This window comes from Rhinolophus sinicus, linkage group LG01, assembly GCF_036562045.2.
Source record: "Rhinolophus sinicus isolate RSC01 linkage group LG01, ASM3656204v1, whole genome shotgun sequence".
Classification (NCBI taxonomy): domain Eukaryota; kingdom Metazoa; phylum Chordata; class Mammalia; order Chiroptera; family Rhinolophidae; genus Rhinolophus; species Rhinolophus sinicus.
The window spans coordinates 91,404,595-91,428,632 of NC_133751.1; the positions used below are offsets into that span (position 1 = coordinate 91,404,595).

Here is a 24,038-nt window from a genome sequence, read left to right on the forward strand (position 1 = left end):
CTCTAAGTGGTTACCATCAGTGTACAGACATTTCTGATGACGGTGAACTAGTGCTTGAGTGACGTTGACCAAAGTGTCTACTTGTGTACATTTTTATGGCACCCCCAGTATATCATTCTTGTAGTAACCACAAAATAAACAACAAATTTCAATAGTGGTGGGAAAGCAGGAGAAAAGTCAGTGTGATTATAAAAGTGCATCAAGATGGTTCCTTCTGGTGCTGTAGTTGCGTATTCTGACTCTCTCAGTGTCGGTAACTTGGCTGGGATATTACACCATGGCCTTCCAAGTGGTACTCTTTGGGGAATCCAGGTAAAATGTATGCAGGCTCTCTCTGTATTACTTCTTATAACTGTGTGGTAATCTATAATTATCTCAAAATCAAAAATTGAATTAATTTTTAAAGCCTTTTTGCCTAAGAAACAAGGTGGCTGGGGAAAAAAGAAAACACATATGGAAATGTTAATAGTTATTTAATTATCCCCTCTCATGGACATTTGACAGTAGTTCTCATTTTCCAAAACATTGACATAGGGAATAACTTTTCAGATAGATTTTTAAAAACATAACTTGCATTTACATTTAGTCAAATCATGCCCTATTAGCACTGGTGTTTGCGCAGTCTTAGAACACCGGTGCTAATTAAAATCATTGTGGTTCAGAGCTCATCCTCAACTTTGAGTTCAGAGTGTTTTTTCCCTCTAGATTAGATCGAGCTATAAAGGGTCACAGTCACACTAAACTCATAAGAGAAAGATATAAGACATGCCGATCTAATAATATTAGATGCAGTATATGTCTTAAAAGTGATTGGTATCCTTGTGTTCAGTAAACAAGTTCCCTTTGTTCTGTTCCAAAGAGTTTTTAAATAGCAATGCATAATTTTAAATATTTTGAAAAAAGCATAGAATTAACATGGTCTTAGAAGATATGTCAGTCTTAGTAAAGTCACTGTCTTATGGACCATTCCTGCCTAGCAAGTGCTATTATACTGCCTGTGTAATAACCGGGAAATTTGGATTCATCAGCTAGTGTTGCTTTCTTTCCACCACTACTGGATTTGTACTGACTCATGCATATTGCTAAGATTAGTAATAGTGTTTGCTTTTACTAGGCATAATGCATCGCTCTTTTCCCCAGTACATGATTTTTCTTGAGATTTTTGTCAGATTTTTTCAGTGCCTCCTTGTTTTGACAGTTTAAACTTGTCACCCTGATTGTATTTGGGTATTCCCAAATTACTCATCAAAAAAGCAGTTATAAACTATGTCTTAGTTACATTTATTTCTACCACTAGCTTCTGTTGATTATATGCTGGCATTTATTTTACTCTGAGATGCTCTCTTTATCAGTGAGTTGTCTCATTATAGAAAATTCTCATACTAGAAAATTCATAGACTCAAGGTTTTGAAGAGGACTCAATATCATGGTTTAATTTTTAGTCTTTTCTTCAGCATCCCTCATTCTCCTTGCCATTAGATGTCTGCATTAGTGTGAAACTGGTCTCATGAGGTAGTCCATTCCATATATGGACAGGTCTCTCCATTAGAAAATTCTTTATTTTTATTTTTATATTGAGTTAAAAATCTACCAATATGTAACCCACGTAAGCTCACAAAACAGATCCAATCACTTTTTCAATATAGTATGCCTTTGAGTATTATACCCTGGGGCTGTTTTTCTTTTCAGAGTGTGTATTTCCATTTTTCCCCAATTGTTTTTCCTATCGCATTACATGGTTTTGAATTCTTATTTATTAGCAAACTTGAATTTGCCTCTGTCTCTCTTAAATGTGGAATTCTGAACTGAATGTAATAGACCAGATGGGTTCTGACTATGTCATGTTATAATTTAGTCAGACATTTCTTAGCCATTGGCCAGTATAGTGAAACATTATATCTTGTTGTTTGCTATTTATTGTATACCTCAAAAGTGCAATTGTGTCAAAATACTTCTAGCTGTTAAGATTTGGTTCTGTTTCTGTCTTCTAGACTCCTAAATGATTTGTATGCAATGTAACACGGAAAAATAAATCACTCTTTAGTGACACTTTTTTTAACCTCATTTAACACATTGCGTAAGGCGGGGTTTAAATCCCTCGTGAAGATTCTCGTGATCCGTGATCCGTACGCAACGTGTTTAATCTCCTTCAAATGTATTGTAAAGATTGCTTTTTTTTTTAAAAAAAAAAAAAAAAAAAAGCTTCAATGTATGTCCAGTCAAAATCTTAAAATCAATTATTTAAATTTAAATCAATTTCCAAACAAGGTCACTAGATTAAATCCACTATACTTAGTGAGTGAAAGTATATGTTAAAGGAGGGAAAGCAGACTGCTTTCATGTTCTTAGACTAAATTGGGAACTTGTCAGTGTTCACAGTCCAGCTCTTCAGAATGATAAGCGTGAGCTTGAAAACGCCTTGGTCACCTCTGACCCCCAGTGGAGCATAGTGGTCTCCACTGAAGGGGAAAGTGTTGGGTTTCTTTTCAGGAAGGGCTTGCTGCAATCACAGGTGTTATCAATGAGCCTTGCAGCATCAGAGAGCTATCGTATTTTCCTTCAGCCAGCCATTCTCATGACAGCACTTCAGAGATTGCAGGGCCACTTTCAAATTTTTGTCTCTTAAAAGCCACAGTAGAAATATATAGGCCACCCCAATTTATCAAAATCATTTTTTTCTGTCTTGTTTTAATAAGATCATAAACCTTCAAAGAGGTCCTTTGTTATGAAGTGTTTATGAATTAATGAGAAACAAATGTGGGCGTTTTATCTATAACCACGACAAATATTTCATTCACAAAAGTGCATTTGTCTTCAACTAGATATTCCTCTTTTATCTTTAAAAGAGACACTCTTTTCATAAAATAAATTATTACCAAAGACAAGTATAACAAGTATTTATAAAACAAAGGATCTTTGAAATTATTTTTTAATTAACATGCTATATCTAAGGTCAAGGAATTGTATCTTGTACGGTGATGGAGAGATGTGGCAACGTCATGTACAGACTTGCAGGCTTAGTACTGCTGTTGCTCTGGCAGAAGAAAAGACAGATTTTGAACCTGTAGGCCAAACATGTAACATGGGACATCATAATAGTTGGAAAAAAATCAGAAATTGTGATAAAAATTTATACTTCAGAACAATACTAACTTTTGTATATCACCATTATTTTCTTGTCCTTTCCACTTGTTCATGTGCCTATTTCATTCTCTGCTCACATTTATATCTTTATTGATATTTTTACATCATTCTTCTTTTTTCCCCCTCATTTATCCCTCATGTAACTCTGAATGGATTTGAATCACATTTTTATGTTAGTGACAAGTCAGAGTGCCAAATTTGAGCTCTTTGAGGGCTTTGTTTGGAGCAATTGAATGTTTACAAATTTCTAACATTTGCATTAAAATAGTGTAATATCATAATTCTTTCCAAAGTAGGATTGACCATTAGCAATCAACAGTATGAACAATGAAATACATCATGATGGTAATTAATAAATTAAAAGGAAGCATTTGTAAGGGAGAGGGCTCTAGAAAAGGCAAGTGAAGGGGGCTGGTGAAATGGCACATTGCTACAAGTTCTGTGAGCTTCCTGTGACATGTGAGAAAATTATTTGGAAATCGGGAACGTATGGGCTCAATCATTGGTATATTTGCTGTGTCCAAGAATAGAATCTCACTTTAAAGCTTTTGGCCTTGATCAGTGTTTCAGAGGGTGGGAAGTTAGACAAATCTGTACCAGTGTTCTAATCCTTCACTTATTTGTCCAGGTGATTTTGGAAAATCACTTACCATCTCTCGTTTCAGTTTCCTCATCTGTAATTCAGTTTCCTCATCTGTAGTGTGCCCCATTGGTAGGGCTGATAACCCCTACTGTAAGTATAATGAGACAATTAAATACGATTTATATGGATAAAGCATTGGACCAATTATAAATTCTCAGTAAAGGGTAATTTTCTGTTATTTCTTTATCTCCCCAGCCTGCAAACTGCCAGCAGCCAAAAAAGAGAGGGAATCATCTTCAGGAGTTAACAGATATATTGTGACTCACTGTCATCCTCTGTTGCTCATTGGGTCACTGAATAATGTGGTTGAAACTGTTCACTGTGACAGTTCTACATGCCAGTGAAAAAGCAAATATCACGAACCTATTCAGTGACCTTCAGTGCAGGTTGGAAAAGGTATTGAAAATGTAGTGTAAGAGGGCATTTCTGAAAGGGAGAAAGATTAGCCCAAGTAAGCAGCTTTCCTCAATGCCTGAATTAATCAAAAGAGCGACATTCAGAATTTCTATTTCTTAAATAAAATATCTCTCAACAGTTTTCAGTGGAAGAAGCACAGCATATTTAACCACCCTGTTTCCCCGAAAATAAGACCTAGCCAGACAATCAGTTTTAATGAGTCTTTTGGAGCAACAGTTATGTAAGACCCGGTCTTATGTTATAGTAAAATAAGACTAGGTATTATGTTAATTTTTCCTCCAAAAGATGCATTAGAGCTGATTGTCCGGCTAGGTCTTATTTTCGGGGCAACATGGTAGACAGTGTGCCCCCTTACTTTCCTTCCATATTGTACAAAGGTACTGTTATGTGTCATAGTCCATCACCAGTGATTAGAGAGGAGGAGACCATAGGGTTTAGATTGCAGATTCTTAGTGGAAATAAATAGTTTGGCATGGGAAAGCTGACCCCTGATCCAGAACCCCATTTGTGGTTATACGAGAAGTGAGTGGCATGATGGTATTCAAGAAGTATCCTATTCAAGAATGTAGTGGTCTTTAGCAACAAGAAATAGTTTTGGTAAAAGTAGCAGAGTTACTTCTAAGGGACTGAGGAGCCAATACAAAGCTAATCTTAGATGAACAGGCTTCTAACCTTCCTTGCTTAAGATACAGTTTCTTCTTATATGTGATCCCTATTTTTCTATATTCTCTGCGCTGTCCTGCAATAAATTAAAAATGGTAACAAATACAAAAATAACAGTAAGACATGATAACAAAGTCTAACATAAAAGTTGGATGAATTAAAACAAAGCTGAAGTTTTGAGAAATTTAAATAGAAAGGGTTAAGAGAAAATAAGTGGTTGTCAATTGCATAATAGGTGACATTTTTTTGATAAAGAGCAATTCAAAATAAATAAGATGATTTTTAAATTGGACTAACATTTTGACAACTAAAATGATATAAACAAGATAACATGCAAAATAAATTAAAGGCAAAAATACATAAAAAATAATTTAAATAAAATGATAAAATGAATAAAGCAGCTGTATGCATTACCAAATTAAAATAAGAAAAAAGTCAGCCTTTTGTACAGAGACAAACAGCACTTTTTCTCTCCCTTTTAGATAGCGACAGCTATCCAGGGAAACTCTTTAAAAAGCTTTATTTCTTTTGAATAAACTTATAAGACTCTAATTTTAAATGCCTTTTTTAATTTCTGGGAGGCCTCAATGCTTCCCCCCCCCCCCTTATCTGTGCATGGTTTCCCAAAGTATATTAAATAACCAGGAGGGGCCAGGAGGTGTAATATGCAGAATAATAGACTGAGAGGCCTGATTTCTAAGTCCGGGCTTTTGCTCCTATGTCTCATTTATTCTTTATTTTATATTGATTTACTATGTGTCTTCTAAGTGCCAGGTAGTTGGCTAGGCCAGTGGGATACAGTACCAACAAAACAAACATTACACCTATTCCTCAGAGACATAGATTTCTTATGTTGGAAAAAATTACCATATTTTGCCATGTATAATGCGCACCCAAATTTGTGAGGGAAAAATAAGGATGCACATATACATGGGTAGTACTAATTCCAAATCTATATAAATGTTTTTAATTCTTTTATTTATTCTTAGAGTTAAAAGTGTAAAAATAGATAAATAGCTAAAATTCTTTATAATACAAAAAACAAGTGTACCTAAATATAAACAAATAAAAAATTGAATTAAAAAATTAAAATGAAAGGTTATTTTCCCTGAAAGTTTGGGCCAAAGATGTGGGAGCACATTATACATAGGAGCACATTACGCATGGCAAAATACAGTAATAATAAATGAAAAAAACTGCCACATAGTGTTACATATGTAACACTGTTGTGTTCTGTTACATGTGTAATTGCTATGTAGAAAACAAAAGAGAAAAAATTAAAGAAATAATAAGCCAGAAAAAAGATCACAGTATCAATTGCTAGGTAGAAAATAAAAGAGAAAAAATTAAAGAAATAATAAGCCAGAAAAAAGATCACAGTATCATTTAAGTGGGAAGCAAAATATAAATGAGGATGAGGTGGTTGATAGAGTAACAGGGTGTCCAGAGAAGGCTTGTCAGATATCATATTTGAGTGAAATGTGCTTGACATTGGCGCTGGGCCAGAGAATTCCAGGCAGAGGTATGAAGTCCCCTCGTGGCCGAGATGAGCTTGATTGTGCTTGAAGAACAGAAAGAAGGCTACAATAGCTGCTGCTTCATGGAGAGGAGAAAGTCATAATATTAAACTGGTGGTGGATCATATCAGACTTTGTAACCAGAACTGTAGACTGAGTTTTATTGCATGTGAAATGGGACTTTACTTAATAGGGCTGGTTCACTGTGAGTGGGCAGGATTTGGGGCTGATAGGTTACGATTTTTCGCCTGGCTGCACTCTGTACGTTTGTGGAGTGTCTGGGCATGGTCAACCTACTTGTATATATTATATATGAAATTCGAGGTGGGTGGCGTTAGCAATTTATCCTGTGTCATTTTGTGTGAAAATAATCCTAAAACATGCCATGAAACTTTAAAACAATTTTGTATCTTTTTTAAAAAAGCTCATTTTGTAAAAGCACAGGCTAAATTCTCCTCAAGCTTTCAGCAGATATCCTGATGTTCTGAGGAGCATAAGCTTTTATTCCCCAGGCCTGCATCCAGACAAATGCAGTTCCATTTCGTCTATTGTTTTATCTTTTACAAACATGGCAGTTTGCACTTTACTCTAGAGGATATTTGTATTTATTTTCATTTTAAATAGCTCTTTAAATTGCTATCAAGAAGCAGATATGCAGAGCAGTCAGCCTTGTTGATCCCACAATGAGAGACCTGATTTCAGATTCTGACTTCATCACTGGTCAGCTATGTATGGCCATGGAAGTTACAAACTAACACTGGTAAAATGTGAATTTTAATTGTGAGAATCAGCAAACTATGGCCCAATCTATTCAAATCTGCTGCCTGTTTTGGTAAATAAAGTTTTATTGAAATGTAGCCATGCCCATTCCTTTCCATATTGCCTGTGACCTTTTTCACCCAGTAGCAGCAGAGGTGAGTCATTTTGACATTGACCAAGACCTTATGTGACCCATAGGGCTTAAAATGTTTATATCTGGCTTAAAAAAAAAAAAAAAAAAAGTTTGCTGAACCTTGCTATAGTGCATATTTATGAGGGCTGTTTGAATTCCAGGTAAGCATTCAGTATGTACTTGCAATTATTAGAATTTTAAAAATTAATTTGTTCTCTTCCAAATCATCAGGTCAAATTGACTCTCATGAAGGAGCACCATTGCTTATGTGTATTTTGGGGGGTAAAACACCCAGGCTCAAGTAGTCTGTTTTTAAAGTAGTCATATTTTGATGACGCTTGCATATTTCTGCATTAATAACACTCCTGGATGTTGGAAGTTCTATTTTGCCTACTAATCTGTCCTTAGCATGGATATTATAAATTATATATGTAAAAGTTCTTGGCTATATTACAGCAATATGGGTAGATTGTTAAATTAATCATTGCAGAACCCTTTGAAAATCTAGGCAGCAATGTGCAAATGCAAAATTTATAACTGGAGCAAACAAAAAGGAGCTGATGATTCCTTACGGATACTGATGTTTTTGTGGTTTCTTCCTTTTGTTGTCATCACCAGAGATTTATATAACTTTTGGGGAAATTTTCAATATTTAATCATAAGCATTTTTATTCCAATGTAAGCTATACATACAGGCCAATCTGAATTTTGTCTAACTAGAGGCAGGACATATAACTTTTTTTAAAAATTGGGGCATATGTTTGCATGAATGCCCACGGGTGTTTTGACTTCTAGTAAGCAATTTCATGTATTTATAAGGAAATATGGTTAGTGAAGAATTTAATGGCTTTACTTTTCATAGTGGTAAACATGTTATAAAATGTCCTTAAACAGGGATTGTAGACTGTGAGGGAAAAGGAAGAAGATAATCTTTCATTTGAGTGTTCCAACTAAATAATTTCTTATTTAGTTTTCTTCATGAAAAGAACCTTTTCTAAAAGCCTACCTCATACTAATTACAGAGGCACTTTTGTAGCTGTCCAGAATATCATAATCATTGTTTAAGATGCATTTATTCCAGTGAAGTAAAGAGTTTTATTGTTTTTAATTTCCATTTCCTATTTCAATGACTCCGAAAATGGGATTTCCTAAGTAATATATATTTAATTTGTTTTTTTAACTGCTTCAGAGTTAATGTTGGTTTAAAAAATAAATGTTATTATTATTTGAGTTCCTTAGCTTTCTAGGTACCTTATTAATTCAGTTCAGGTCGATTTGTTTAAAATTAATTTTAAAAAAGGTATAGGGCATGGTTTTTACCACAGATATTTATGGTTAAGCTGGTAAGACCAGATTTAATATTCTGTTGTGTTCCATATAGTGCTGATATAAGAATTGCCAGGAAGATTGTGTGATTGCATATTCTGGGATTTGAATAATGTGTAGAGTTTGGATTAGGAGATGAATGACAAGTAGTTCTTAGATTTGATTTTTTTGTGTGTGTGTTTTTTTTTTGTGTTTTTTTTTTTTGTTTTTTTGCGGGAGCAGGCTTGTGGTTTTGGTTTGGTTTTTCAGTGTGCATGTTTATTTTTCCAGGTTATCTAAAATTCTGTAATTTCCTAAAAGAGAGTATGCAATGTGATAAACCCTTAGGGCTGGATTATGTTTGCATATAGTGAAATGATTCAAATTATTGAGTCTGGGTCCTGAAACTTAGAAAAATTTGTATCTTGAATAAATCATTCATTTTTAATAAAACAATTTAAGAAATTAGAAGAACAATAACCTAGCATCCTCTTTTCAAAAACGAGCACACTAAGGTTCAGAGAGTTTGTGTGTTTATACTAATTGTTGCAAAATTGGCTAGAACATAGTTTTCTTAACATCCTTGTCAGACATGGATTGGTAGCTTTTCTGAACTAAATAAAGTGATTTCCCATGAATTTGAATGGGTGATACAGTGTGCAATTCATTCTACAGACCTCAACTTTCAATATCACTTTCTGAGAAGCAGAGCTTCACTTCCCTAGACTAGATTAACAGGTCTCAATACAGTGTCATACTACCATATTTCCCGTGTATTCTTAATCACTATTATAGTTAAATGTGCTTGTATTATTATTTTAAGATGTCTGTCAGTTTTGATTTGGAGAAGTAATTTCATTTTATAGATAAGGTAGGATTTTTAATCTTGTTTGAAAAACGTGAATATGTGTGTATCTATATACCTATGTCAGTATGTATGTTATGTAATTAGCTAATCTATAGTGATTTATTCTAGAAGAACAATGCCTCATTCAGATGAGATATGTAAAAATTTCACAGAACACCTCGCCTGTGTTTCATTATAGGGCAAGACCTACCTTGGCTTTCTGCTTTCTGGTCTGTGGGCTGCTCAGTGTTTTGGGTTCTCTACTTTGGAAAAGATGTATATTTTATAAGAATTAATACTTTGGAAAAACACCTATGATTACCATCTTTGTGAGAAAGCAGAGGAATCTGAACCAATTTAAAAATAAATGATATGAAAATTTATTAATTTCATAATCAGGTAATCATTATTAGATTGATTGGGTTGTTAGTTGTTTTAGATCGACTAAGAATTTGGTCTTCCTTTTACATGAGAACAAGAATTTTCACTTTTGCTCTTACTGTTGATCCCTTACTATAACACACACACACACACACACACACACTCGCTCTCACTCACACGAGAAGACATGCACACGTATGCACACATATACACAGGTATTCTTCTTCAAGTTTACCTTTTCCTAATCTTGAACAGGTAACTAAGCTTGTCAGGAATACGGATTAAATTAGAGAAAAAAGAGACCTGAGAATTTCTCAAGTCAAGTACAGTAAGCCCTCACTTTATGTCATTGATGGAAACTGCAACTTTAAGCGAAACAACATATAACAAAACCAATTTTACCATAGGCTAATTGATATAAACAAGAGTTAAGTTCCGATGGCATCTTTCTGGTCACAGAACATCACCAAACTTCTAAATAAAGACCCAAAACACTTCTAATATTAGACATTGAAATACATGTGAGCTACATATGCATTTACAAAAGATTAATAAAAACAAGTAACATTGTTTTCTGATCCACTTATTCCAGTTCTAGGTCATGGGTGGCCAGAGCCTATCCCTGCCATTCAGGGCACAAGGTGGGATCCCATCTTGGACAGGAAGGCTTTCCATTGCAGGGGTACACACACTCACCCACACTCATTCAGCCTGGGACAATTTAAAGAAGCCAATTCACCTCACCGTGCACAGCTTGGGATGTGGGAGGAAACTGAAGTCACTGGGAAAACCCACACAGGCCTGGGGAAAAGGTGCAAACTCCACACAAACAGTGGCCCTGGCCAGGAATTTTTTTTTTTCCTTGTCAGTGTTATAAAGAAATGATGATGAAGATAACAACATTAGTTGAGGACCTGCTATGTTTTTTTTCAGTAAAAGTATAATTGGAAACATCTAGCATGTAAGATACAATATGTTATCCTTTCCTACTTATTTCCTAGAGGATACCTGAATTGACTTATAGGTAATACATATAGAGGTAATTTTAATATAATATTTAATAAACTAAGTACAAGTTAGGCCTTAAGGTAAAGAAAATGATTCATTGTAATAATGAAAATAGATAACTGGACTCAGTGGATATAATATGATTAAACAGTACATTAATTTATATAAAATAAAGTTGTGCAGGTGGAAATCCAGAAAATCATGTGATATTGAAAACTTCAAAATAACCTTATAATAACTACCTGTTTTCTGAAACTTATATTATTACAGATATTTAGTAGCTGAATTAACAATTTGTCTCACTAGAGTTTGTGCTGCTTGCTACCTAATTTTATTTGAAGTTAGTGCATACAGTAGCCTCAATATAATTCTTAGTGTCAAAAATCCCAGATACATTTCATTGTAGATGATACTACTATCTAGTATTAGATACGAATAATCAATTTCTGATCATTTTAAGCTTTTCTCAATCAATTTTTATTGACTGAAAAAGTATAATTTCAATTGACAAAATATAAGCAAAAATATAACTTTTCCTTTATTGGTTAATTTAATTAAAATTAAATTGATAGTTGGGTTTCATTTTTTAAAAATAGAGTAAGCAGTTAGATATTACTTGCTTTTCAATAATGACATTTTAGAGTGTCTTCCTTAAAAAACATTACTTTAATTGTAATCTAAGACTCTGTCCTTTTATTTGACATGCCATACCTCTTTCATAAAAGAAAATGTCTTGTGTACCTTCTTTGCGCAAGGTCAGTCTACTGCCTCAGTTGCAATACCCAAATTAAAACGTGTGTTTTTTCGTCATGATTTTATGACGTACTGTTTAATAGCCATTCTCTTCAAAAACTGTTGAACTGCTGGGGCGACCAGATGGTTCAGTTGGTTAGAGTGCGAACCCTTAACAACAAGGTTGCTGGTTTGATTCCCACGTGGGCCAGTGAACTGCAGTTTCTGCAACTAGTTGAAAACAACGACTTGACTTGAAGCTGAGCTGTGCCCCCCACAACTAGATTGAAAACACGATGACTTGACATCCTGGAAAAACACACCATTTCCCAATATTCCCCAATAATTAAAAAACAACATAGACAACAAAAAACAAACAAAAACAACAACAACAAACTGTTGAACAGCTAAGAGGAATATGTAATTTTTCTTCATATTTTTATGGCCACTGTTTAATAATGCCCCTATATGTTACTATACAATATTAGTAGATTTAGTACCATCTAGTGGACTAAGTTGCTTATTTTGAAAATCCCAGGAGTTATTAAGTACCACCAATAAATACAACATTAGATTGAATTACAAAAATCTAACTTCATCTAATAAATGTTGTTGTATCTGATTATACTTTCTTGCTGAAAAAATTTAACTGTTTTGTTTTGGTATAAAGTTCATTGGCAAAATGTGAGACGATCAATAGTTTTTGATTTTAGAGATATATCCTGAAAACCTTACCACTGGAATTATCTGTGTGACAAAATTTCCTTAATAAATCCTCATTACTTGATTGCAGGTTGAATATTTCAGACATCTAAACCAATTAGAATCCTGATTATTTTGATTGCCAGAATTCCTTAAATGTATATATTATTCATCGATGTATTCAGTTTTTATATCAGACACCTGTGATTTGAATATTTCTAGTGGCTTATGATTCACAGGAAAGTCAGCTGCATTTCATTATTTTTTTCTGGATTTTAGGGATTTTGCTTTTGCTTCATAAAAAGTAGGAGTAAGTTAACCAATCTACTGTTGGCAATATAGACATAATATTAGCCTCTAACTTATTTGTTAATTAGTTTACGATAGTAATGCTGATAACTAAAACAGGTTACTTCTCCTACATATTCATGCTTGCCATTAATTTATGTATTTTTGGCATCACCTTCTAAAAGGCAACATCTAACTCCTCCAATTGTTTGGAAACTAATCTGCCCTGTGGTTTCTAAGGATAGGCTTTGAAAGCTTTCTGTCAATGGAGTAATCTTAAAATCAAAATCCCACCTTGTCTGCTGGAACACACGAAAGTAAAACTGCTCTTTAATTCTGCTTTATGTTTTTATGGGACTCTAATCAGCTAGCTATATCAACTCTGTCATGGACTGTTTGATGACCTTTTGAGGTAGAAAAAGTAAATTGCCTTTTTTAATTGTACCCTTTGCCAGACATTTTCATACTTTGACTCAAGGCAAACCATTCAGTTGAAGTGATTCAATTCTTTCATGACTACAGAGCATTTTGAGTAATATTTCTAATTCTGTCATAATTTGAAATACATAATTACTCTTCTTCTCATCCCCCATCCCCCCAAAAAAGAAGAAAAAATGGAATTTATGGGTACCAAATTTGAACATCATGGTAGTAGAAGTAGTAATAAACATCTTTCAGAAATGTGTATTTTCATTGATACATATTCCCTTAAGCTTGATATCTAGTGTTCTGTTTAAAAGGCAGGTCTTAGATTCAGTGAGCTAGTTCATTTATGTCCAAGCTTAATGATTTTATCATCCATGTGACTGCTACAAGGTAGAGTGCAAAACGGAGTACTTCAGCCAGAGGTCCCCAAGTTTTTCGATTTTTAATGTATGTTTAAGATACTTTCACTTGCTTTTGGGGTATGAGTTCCTCTGAGATATGGGAAGAAGCATTTTTCTCCAGGAACCTATAGTATTTTGTAATTATATAAGAAATGTTAGGCTCTGCTTTTGAGTAACATAGCACAACTAAGACTGCTGTCCTTAGAAATGCCTGCTTGCAAGGTTGGCCCTTGGCTAGCAGCTGGGAACTAGGCTTTCTGGAGGGTTCTCACCATTCCCAGAACTGGAAACAGTGGCTGAGTGTGCCCGAATTCTTCATAGAAACAATGCATCTTCTGCTGAAGTCCACTTTACTTCTGGGAGGCTAGATTTTGACGCATGTTGGCTGGAAACTGAGTCTCTAATGAGTTTCCCTGGTGGACAACATTTTACAAGCGTTGTGACAATTGGCTGCTGGAGGAATTAGGTGTGACTCTGTCAGTAGAGGACTCTTGGAAGCATACGCCTGGTCTCCTCTTCACTTTGCCCCATGTGTTTCTCCCGTTGCTGATTTTGCTTTTCATCCTTTTGCTGTAATAAATCAGCCATGAGCCCAGCTATATGCTGAGTCCTGTGACTCTTCCTAGCGAATCACTGAACCCGGAAGTCCTCTAGAGGAGCCCTGGCCCAGCTCTCCTATTGTAATTTAAGTGATCTGGGATACACATTTTTATGTAATAAGGAAATATATGGTCTATGGTAAATCGGATGCTTACCTACTATAAGAAAAAGAAGAAAGAAAACTGCATCTTCATTCCATTGACACTATAAATGCTCAGTGACCTACTATTTTTCAACTTTGAGTTCTGGATTGTGTTCACGCAAGTACTTATGTGTATGCTCTGGTTATTTTATAGACCCAGACCTCAGTCCTCCTGGGTTTCTAAAGCCCTGATTTTATGATCTAATTACAAGCAATCTGTGTTTTAAAATTAGTTTCATTGGGGCACCGAGTTTACAGATAATGTATTATTCTGTCTAGATTTATCATACTAAGATAAGACATACAAAATTTGGACCACGGAAATACTGGGAACAGATTTATGAGTCTGTCTTTCCCCCTTTTTCCTGCACTAGTAGTTCATTTTTTTTCTTAAACGAAGACTAATTATTTATAAAATGTTGCATTGTTACATTTGTAAAACTAGTGTTTTTGTTCTTTAACTTAAGTCTGCTTAGTAATCTAGTATCAGAAAATATATGCAGAGAATAAACATTTTTAACTTTTGCTTTCCATTTGTTCTGCTACTAACTTTAAAATTTTAGATATGATTTTAGTTTTCCTGAATGTATGTATTTCTTTACATTTTTTTTAAATAAAACTTTCTAGATTTTGTTTCTTTACTATTTTTGTTGTAGATAGTTTGCTCCTCTGTAAAATTTTGTGTATCTCTTTTATGTCTCTATAGACAACACATCTATGTTATCTTTCACTAATAATGCATAAAATATAATAAAATAAATAATTTTGAAAGCATTACAAGTTTGACTTATTCCTATCAATTTAATCTTGTGATTTTTTTTTTGGATTATTTATTGTTTAGACAGTGTTTCAGGTTAAAAGCATTATAGAGGTCTAAAGAATATAATTCAGTATTTTTTAACCCCTCAGAACTGTTTAATTAGTTGCTCCATTGCCATCATTGTTTTGTTTCTGAGTATTATAGGAAAATCTTTTTTCCGTTCACCCATGCCAAGAATCTGTCTACTCATGTAATTACAGCTGAATATGTCTTTTTCTTTTAATATATTAAATGCAGCTTATTATTCCTTTAGGTCAAGAAGAAAGTAAATATTGTAGCAGCAGGAATCACTAGAACAGTTAGTAACTCTGCCCTTAATCAACTATGTAATACTGGGCAATGTTTTCTTTTAAGTTATTAAATTCACATCATTCTCCTTTTCTGGTTTTTATTAAATTGCCATATCGTTAGCTCGCTCTTTGTTTGTTTCCTTTTATCTTTGTAGATATTAGGATTCAGGTTTTACACTTGAACCTGTGTCTATCTGTAAAACATCCAGTCCATGATATTGAATGTTAGAAACTGACAGCAAATGTCCACAAGTCCAAGCGGGCGATATAAATTAGAAAATAGAGTTGGTATAAGAAAATGAGGAGTGGAAAAAGTTAAAAAATTCATGTTTCATCTACATTACTTCTGAAAAATTGAAACCACTCTGCAAACTAAACAGTGTGCATCAGATCTGGCTCAGGCACAGTTTGCGATCTCTGGTTTACATATTAATATCTTCATACATCTACCTAAGATACTGAGTATTTAAACAGGTTCGGTTCCACATCTATGGTATTTCTGGCTAAAAATGTCTTTCAATTTACTTTTTAGAAGTAAAATATACATTACCTGTTATGTGACCAGATTAGAAACCTATGGCCTTTTCAAAAAATGGTTTACCGAGGATTATTGATACGCCAATTTCATGTCGTCTTTCTGAAATAGTCATATAGCCACCTTGTTAAATGTATAGATATGCTTCATTTCAATTTTGTTGTAAACCGAAAATTACTCTAAAAAATAAAGTTTATTCATTAAAAAAAATTTATTACTAGAAATTCCTGTACAAAACAGAATACTTTTGATCTTGTTCAGTTGTAGAATACCTCTTTGGTTTTACCTATTTATTTTTGTTAAACAGAATTTTTTCCTTAAACCTTAAATGAATATGCAGTGATAGAAACTTGAGAAATTCTACTTCCATCATGGCTTGGATCTAACAATCTCGAACTTCCTTCCTTTCTTCTTTTCGTATCTACTGGATTGCTTGGATTTCTGTTTTGTTTGTTTGTTTGTTTTTTGTTATTTTTAACTTCTATTTTGTTTTTAAAACTTAAAGTAACTTATTTAAAGCTGTTAATTACTGACAACACTCATCTTTCCCCAAAGTTTAGATTTACAATTCCAGAATTGATTGTGACGACTTAATCTCCACTTATGTCAGATTGCTCTTTAATATATGGAAGGTTTAAAAAATACATAAATTTCAACTGCGTTAAAGATTTGCATACACTATTACTGCTTTGTCATTAAACTAAATGAGGTTTTAAAGCCTTAAAACCACAGTTGTAATAAGATAGAGTACTGAACCATAACTGTGCGACTACAGAAAATACTAATTGATGATGCCCTCTTTTCAATTGTCCGAAATAGGCTTGTCTCATGCAGCGTTTTTAATTGAGTTATAACAGTTCTCTTTTTTTTTCTTCCTGTTTTTATAGCTCTAGGACTCTTTAACTTGTAAAACATTTTACTTTATTAAACATGTGTTTTTTAGTAATTAGGTCTTTTTTTACCCCCACAAGGCAATAGTTTAGTAAATGTAATATTGCTTATCATGTGGTTAATTTTAAGTTTCTTTTTTTCTTTTTATTCTGAATTGTATTTCTGAAATTGTAGAATGGGGAAATATTTTAAGCAGACAGACATTCAAGGCAGTTTTTCTACTGATAGTGCAATTATATTTTCTAAAAGCAGAAACTATGTAATTATGGTTATATTACATGAAAAATCTTGTTGAAAAATTTTGAGATAAGTAGCAGTTTTTTGTTGTTGTTCTTTTTAAGCACTACTATGTAGTTATCACTGTATGGTTGCTGATGACATAACATTGAACAAGGCAGAGTCACTGTACTTTGGTCCTGACTTACACACGTTTTTCTCAGTTTTTCTTAGATATTAAGTGATTTTAATAATTTTTCCTTTTCGAAGGAGTTTCATAAAGCAAATGAGGTCAATCTTAGTAGTTTTCAGAGTTTTCTGTATGTCTTTGAACATCATGATTCCTGAGATAGAGATATTTTAATAAATACTCTTAGTAAATGATATATAACAATTAAGGAAAACACCATATACCGTTGTGCTTAAATATATATTTCTCTAATATTTTAGCTGGGAAGTTTTAAGATTCCTTTTGTCAAACATCAGATGGTGGCTGGAAGAATATGGCTTTGATGGATTTCGTTTTGATGGTGTTACATCCATGCTCTATCATCACCATGGAATCAGTATGTAACTGATCTACATATTACAGACATAACTAATGATTTTATGTTATTTTTTTATTGGCAAATTGCAATCAGGTTTGGGATTCAGTGGCAGAAGCTACAGTGACTATTCCTGTTGGCTTGATTTTTATCTGTTCCATTGTATGTCTTTTCTCTAGTCACTTCTGATCACTTTTTGGCAAGAGGTTGGATATAATTACATTTTATAAGTAAATAAAAGGTAGTAATATGCCATTCTTAATATGTAGCTTTCTTCTAAAAATGTTTCCTAAGGAAACCATTTATTCCAGCACCCTCAAGATGTGAACATGACAGCATTTTCAATGAAAAATAAATAACAAAAATAATAAATAAGAATATTTGTGGGAATGTATGGGTTCCTGCATATTAAACATTGAAGAAAATATGCATATTTTAAGTAGAGATATACTCAGTTAAAATTAAATAGTAAATTAACTTGTAATTAAAAATATTAGAGATCTTCAATTTAAACGTTGCATGAAGAAGTGGGATCATAGAATCCTAATCAGTATATACCATGGCAAACAATAATTTTATTTTAATGGCCAAATATTTACCGGCAACAACCAATCCAAAAAAAGGGACTTCAGATTGTAAATCTTGAAAAGAGGCTGCCAGGAAAAGAAGCTCTGTTAAAGTATGCTGCTATCTGCAAATCATGCAGCATAATCATGGAGCTGTCCCCATGCAATGTTCCTGGGAATGAAGTTCGGTCTATGAAACATGACAGGTTTCATTAACATCCTCCAGTTGGGAGAGAAGCTTATTTAGGGGATGAAACAGGCAAACACGGCAAAATTCAAGAAAGATCCTCTCCTAGGATAAAACATCTCATGCTCTTGCAGAACCTCCCTTTGCTGAGACTAGGTATTTTCCAAGGAATTATGGAGTTGGGGAAATGAACTGAAATCCACACATATAGGACATTCTTTGTATGGGTAAGCAGCCCAAGAAATGGTAAAGAAAAACATTATGATTTAATTAACCTTTCCCCCCTTTGAAATGATGGGGAAAAAATTAAACAACCAAACAAAACTGAAACTGCATTGCAAAAGAACACATACCAAAAAAGAAAATAAAATTGAGATTAAACAATTAACATTAAGACAGAGAGTGTTTAATTTATAAAATTTAGTAACAAAGATAAATTCATTATGTGACAACTAGAAATAAAAATCAATTACCTGCATGGATGAAAAAAAGAATGACTGGATTCCTACTACTTTGTTGCCGACAGCTACGTCTATAGAATTCTTAGGGAAGGAAAATGTGTCCAAAAATTTGATAGCTGAATAACCATTGAGGTATAAATTTTAAATACCTTAAAACTAAGACTTCAGAATAATAATAATTATGGAATATAACTTCCATAATTATACTTGGAAATATCCTTCAGTGATGAAATACAGCAAACTGAAAAAAGTGAATCAAGTAATAAAGAACTTATATATAGGGAAATGGTGGAAAAAGGCAGATGTTCAGCACTAATTTGATTTAATTAAAATAAGAGCACAACTGAAGAAATAGAAAGTAAATGGTATAACCTCAGTAAATGTTGGGGGAAGAGGAGGTTGAAGGATGTTGAAGAATGTTAAACTCATTTTATCGTCATAGGAAATCCATATTGCATAAATTGAAGCACATATTTAAAATAATATGAACATCAATTTTGTGATATTTTTCATACTTGCTTTACTTCAGAGGGGTCGAATAGAAGCTAGCTAACGTTAACATCTCCTGACATGTATCTAAAAGCTGTATCTAAAAGTTGAATTTTAGAATTTCTTTTGATGTCATTTATTTTTCTGCTTTAAAATTCAGTTACAATGAAAATTTTTAAATCAAAGTGGTTTTGTTTTTTTGCTTTTGTAAAACAAAAAGTGAATTTCAGGGTGGTCTGAACTCTGAATGTTGGTATGGATTACTTTTCTAAGTTAGATTATGTATTTGCTGATGATGACGTTATGTGGTATTCAGGCTCATTATACTTTGCTACAATAACAAAACTGATTCAACAAACTGGTGGGGTCCTCTATGCAGAGGTAAGACTTGCATGCTAACATAATGCATCCATATTGTTTTCCTTTTCTCTAGGTCAAGGTTTCTCAGGTGGTTACCATGAATATTTTGGACTACAAGTAGATGAAGATGCCTTAGTTTATCTCATGTTGGCAAATCATTTGGCTCACACATTGTATCCGGATTCAATAACCATAGCGGAGGTAAAGCCATCATGATCTCTACCGACTCTCTGACCCCCTTTGATATAGAACATTTTGTCAGCATATGGTATTTGAATAATTAATCTCACATTGTCAATAATTGCATCACTAAAATTGTATCTTGACTTCAGTACAGCTACCTTGTATGGGTGGCACATTGTTTAGAATTCACTGTTTTCCTATGAGGAGGCAGTGTACACTAATTACTTGTCATTTCTCTGTTAAAAAAGAAAATGCCAGTGTTTAGAAAGTAATATATCCTCATCAGTGGACAGGTCCTTGTGCCATGAGACCTTGAGCAGAGAAAAGAATCAACTATCCATGTGCTTCTATTTATTTGTATGTTTTTCTTTTCTTGTTGAATCATTGGAGATGGCATGGATCTCTGCCTGCAAGCTTCTCTGAAGCCTCTCTTGTTCAGATGTGATTACCTTTCTTGTTTATGTTACTGCTCTCCGTTTGCCAAATGTTCACTAGTTACTCATGATTACTGAAGGTTCATGATTAACTGTCCCAAAGCTGCACTGTAATGATATAATTTGGTATATGCATAATTGACAATTCCCCTCTTGGTGATAAATGTGATAAATTAAGAAGTTTGTTAAATGCTTATGCTAATTTTGATTTAGAACTAAAATCCCTCTGGTTTTCTGAGTCCTCTGACTAGGAATTATTATTAATATTGAATTCAGAATGTTAAAGCTGTTCTTTACAAGTGTAGCGGTTGGCATATAAAAATAATAAGACTCTTGTTGAGTCAGAGTTAAGTTGTATCTTCACATTGGGATGAAATGAAGTAGTGACTGTCTCATTCCTGTAGTATTTATTATTTGTATAGCCTTTTTTCATCCATTGTTTCTTAGAACCCTAAATCTCCAACAAGTTGGTATGATTTCCTAGTTTATCTGTGGTTAGAGAACAGTTACTCTCTTTAGGCTTTTTCCTTCTAAGTGTCTTCTAGGAATAAAACAATGGATCTGCAATTCATGGAATAAATTCTAATATAAAAACCCCCAAACAATCATAATACCATTTTGGTACCCAGTATTATTTCCTACTCTTTACCTATCTACATTTGGTCATAGCTTATAAATCTTGCTAATACTTGTGTTAATACTTTATGTGCTGAATATCTTTTAACATCAATCCGAGTGTGTTTAAAACTTTTATTTTGTCTTTTATATATTTTAATTTTATCTGTGAAACATCAAAAATTTAAATATTTTGTCAATTATATTTATGGCAATTCAAAGCACAGATGTTACATATGACAAATTACTATAGGCAAATAGCACAAATCAAAAGTGAGTACTGGAAAAAAAAGAAACAATATTTAATACATGAAATTTAAAATTGTTACATTGATCTTTTTGTTCATTTTCAGTAAAATAGTTTCATTATCTAGGGAGCCCTTTTCTGATTATCTATGTTTCCACCAATGAAACTTTGAAACTTTAGCCCACTTTATATAACTTGGTTTTAGATTTTTTTTTTAAAGAAGATGTGTCTTCAATTTATTCCAGTTAAATTGAAAACTATCTCAATTTCAATAGATCACTTTTCTGTCTAGTGAGAGTCTCTTAAAATGTGGAATTAATCTTCATGAACTTTTTTTAAAGAAAGGAATGTGGTGTAACAAATAAGTAACATAATTTTATATGACGTCCTACTGTAGATATTTCAATGTATTATAATGACAATTACTAAAATTGAAACTTTTTTTCCAGGTTATATCTACAATTCCAAATGGGTATATGTCCTATATTTATTTAAAATATTTTTAAACTAAGGTTTTTCCCCTCTTTGAAATAGTCATAACTGCTCTTTAGATATTAAAGAATGGAAACTATTTAAACTTTATTTGAGAAACATGATTATTTTAATATGCTATGTTGGTAGGTATCAACCTTTTCATGTTTAAAATAGATTTATTTTAGTGATCTTTATGTTTACCATTTTTTTCTTTTAATATTTTTAAACAGTCATTAACTTTCCACTTTCAAAAGAAAGCTACAAATATCTCATATGCATAAATGGAAGAACTTTCCAGGATTCAGATTTAAGAGTCAAGACCAACTGGTGTCCAAATAGTTTTTTTGTTGTTGTTTTTTGTTTGTTTGTTTGTTTTTTTGCAGGCTCTATTTTCTATCAAATTATTTCTTAAAACTACTTTTAGACCAAATAGAGAATGTACCTTTACGTTTTCTTGAGAAAAATTATCTTGATCTTTAATACCAATCTTATGAAAATTCTTGCGGGAAGGCATTATGTCTGTAATTCCAGTGCCTAACATGGGTGCCTGATATTTTACATATTCAGCCATGTTTATAAGGAATTGAACTAGATACCTATCATATCTGTGAAAATGTAGCATATTTTGATAAATATGACATCTTTTAAAATGGCTTATTTTCTGTTAACCATTCATCTTTCATTATTTTCAATTTTATAAACTATAAGGTACTATGTAGAGATAAGATATAATTGACACATATATTTTCTTATGGATGTATTCTATCATGTACTGTATTTACCTATAACTCTCATCCATAAGAAAACTATTAGTAGATTATTTGGGGATCCATAGAGGTCATATATTTCTTTATTCCAGCTTTTCTGTGGGAAGAGTTTGGGGATTGTGTTGTGGAAGAAGCACCATTTGAGTTAAACCTTAGAGAGCTCGTATTACATGGTAGTCTTTTATAGGAAGTAAGGATAATAATCTAAGGAAGACTTTGGGCAATGATACAAGTAGAAAAGTTTGTGACAAGCACAGGGAAAAGTGGATGAAGTATTCAGTATTTGACATGAGCTAGTACAAAATAATGTTAGAAAGATGTAGGTCTCTTCAATGCATTTTCTATGTACTTCAGAGACAATTATCCTAACAGTATCACCATGTCACTTCATGATAACAAGTGTGTATGTGCATTTAGGCCCTAGTTTATGAATCCTTGAAGGTCAGATAGTATGTCTTATTTATGTTTAAATCCTAACAGCACCTTCATTCATTCACTCAGAAAATATTTACTGAGTGCTTGCTTAATGCCAAGTAGTGTTCTACTATTCTAGCTTCTTGGCAAATATTAGTTAACAGCAACAAAACTTCTGCCCCATGGATCTTACATTCTGACAATGAGTGAGGAAGCAGATAATCAAATAGTAAATTATATCACCAATTCTTAATGTATGTTGAATCTTAAGCTGAAGAATTTGAGTTTTTGATCGTTGGCTATTGAAAGCTATTGATGGGCAGTAATAGGCACAGACTGTCTCGTAAGATGTTAATTTGGCAGCAGTTAGTGGGCAGAGAAATTGGAGGTGCTGAATCCCATTTAGACACATAGTGGTCTAAGCAAGCAGTAATTAAGTTTACATTAGATAGCGGCTGTAAAAGAGTAAAGGAAAATGATTTATTTGGAAGATACTGTGGTGTTAGAATTGCTAGTACTTGGCTCATATTTTGCCCTGATTATAATAAAATATTTTGTTACATCTGGGTCCTTATACCATTTATTTATTTACTCACTTATCTGTTTATTTATTTACTTGATTATCAGTAATCTGGTGGGGGCATGACAAAGTATAAAGAGACTGTTGAAAGACCTGACATCTGAGTCCTGGCTCTACCATTGAGAAGCATGTATCTAGAGTTCCCTTCGTCTCAATAAGCCTCGGTTTCTCTATCTTCTGAGTGAAGATCCACTAGATAACCTCAGAGATCCTGTCCAAGTGTAACCGATTATATTGAAAGCCATCTTTTTAAAAAGCTTATTTACGTATTTTTTCAGTTGTAGTTGCCATTCAGTGTTATTTTATATTAGATTCAGGTGTACAGCATAGTGCTCAGACATCCATATAATTTATGGAATGACTGCCTCACTTAGTCTAGTACCCACCTGGCGCTATACATAACTGTGCAACATTATTGACTATATTCTCTATGCTGTACTCGGTATCACCATGACTGTTTTGTAACCACCAATTTGTATTTCTTAATCCCTTCACTTTTTTCACCCAGTACCCTAACCCACCTCCCTTCTGGCAACCATCGGTTTATTCTCTGTATCTATTAATCTGTCTCTCTTTTGTTTGTGTGTTTATTTTGTTCTTTTTGTTCTTTGGATTTCATATAAGTGAGATCAGATGGTATTTCTGATTTATTTCACTTACTATATTTCATTTCACTACTATATATTCACTTCACTAGTATTCACTTGCTATATTTCACTTCACTATAATGCCTAGGTCCATTCATATTGTCACAACTGGTAAGATTTCACACTAATGGTGAAGTAACACTCCATTGTATATATGTACCTCATCTTCTTTATCCAGTCACATATTGTTGGGCACTTGGATTGCTTCC

At 33.3% G+C, this 24,038-nt stretch overlaps 1 protein-coding gene across 1 annotated transcript in view; it reads left to right on the top strand.

Annotated features, from left to right (window-relative positions):
- GBE1 (1,4-alpha-glucan branching enzyme 1) overlaps positions 1–24,038 on the top strand; it is a 253,758-nt gene that overhangs the window by 153,037 nt on the left and 76,683 nt on the right. The window contains exons 8-9 of the mRNA XM_019732062.2: positions 17,311–17,426; positions 19,542–19,669. Coding sequence (XP_019587621.2) covers positions 17,311–17,426; positions 19,542–19,669 — 244 coding nt within the window. The remainder of the gene's footprint in view (positions 1–17,310; positions 17,427–19,541; positions 19,670–24,038) is intronic.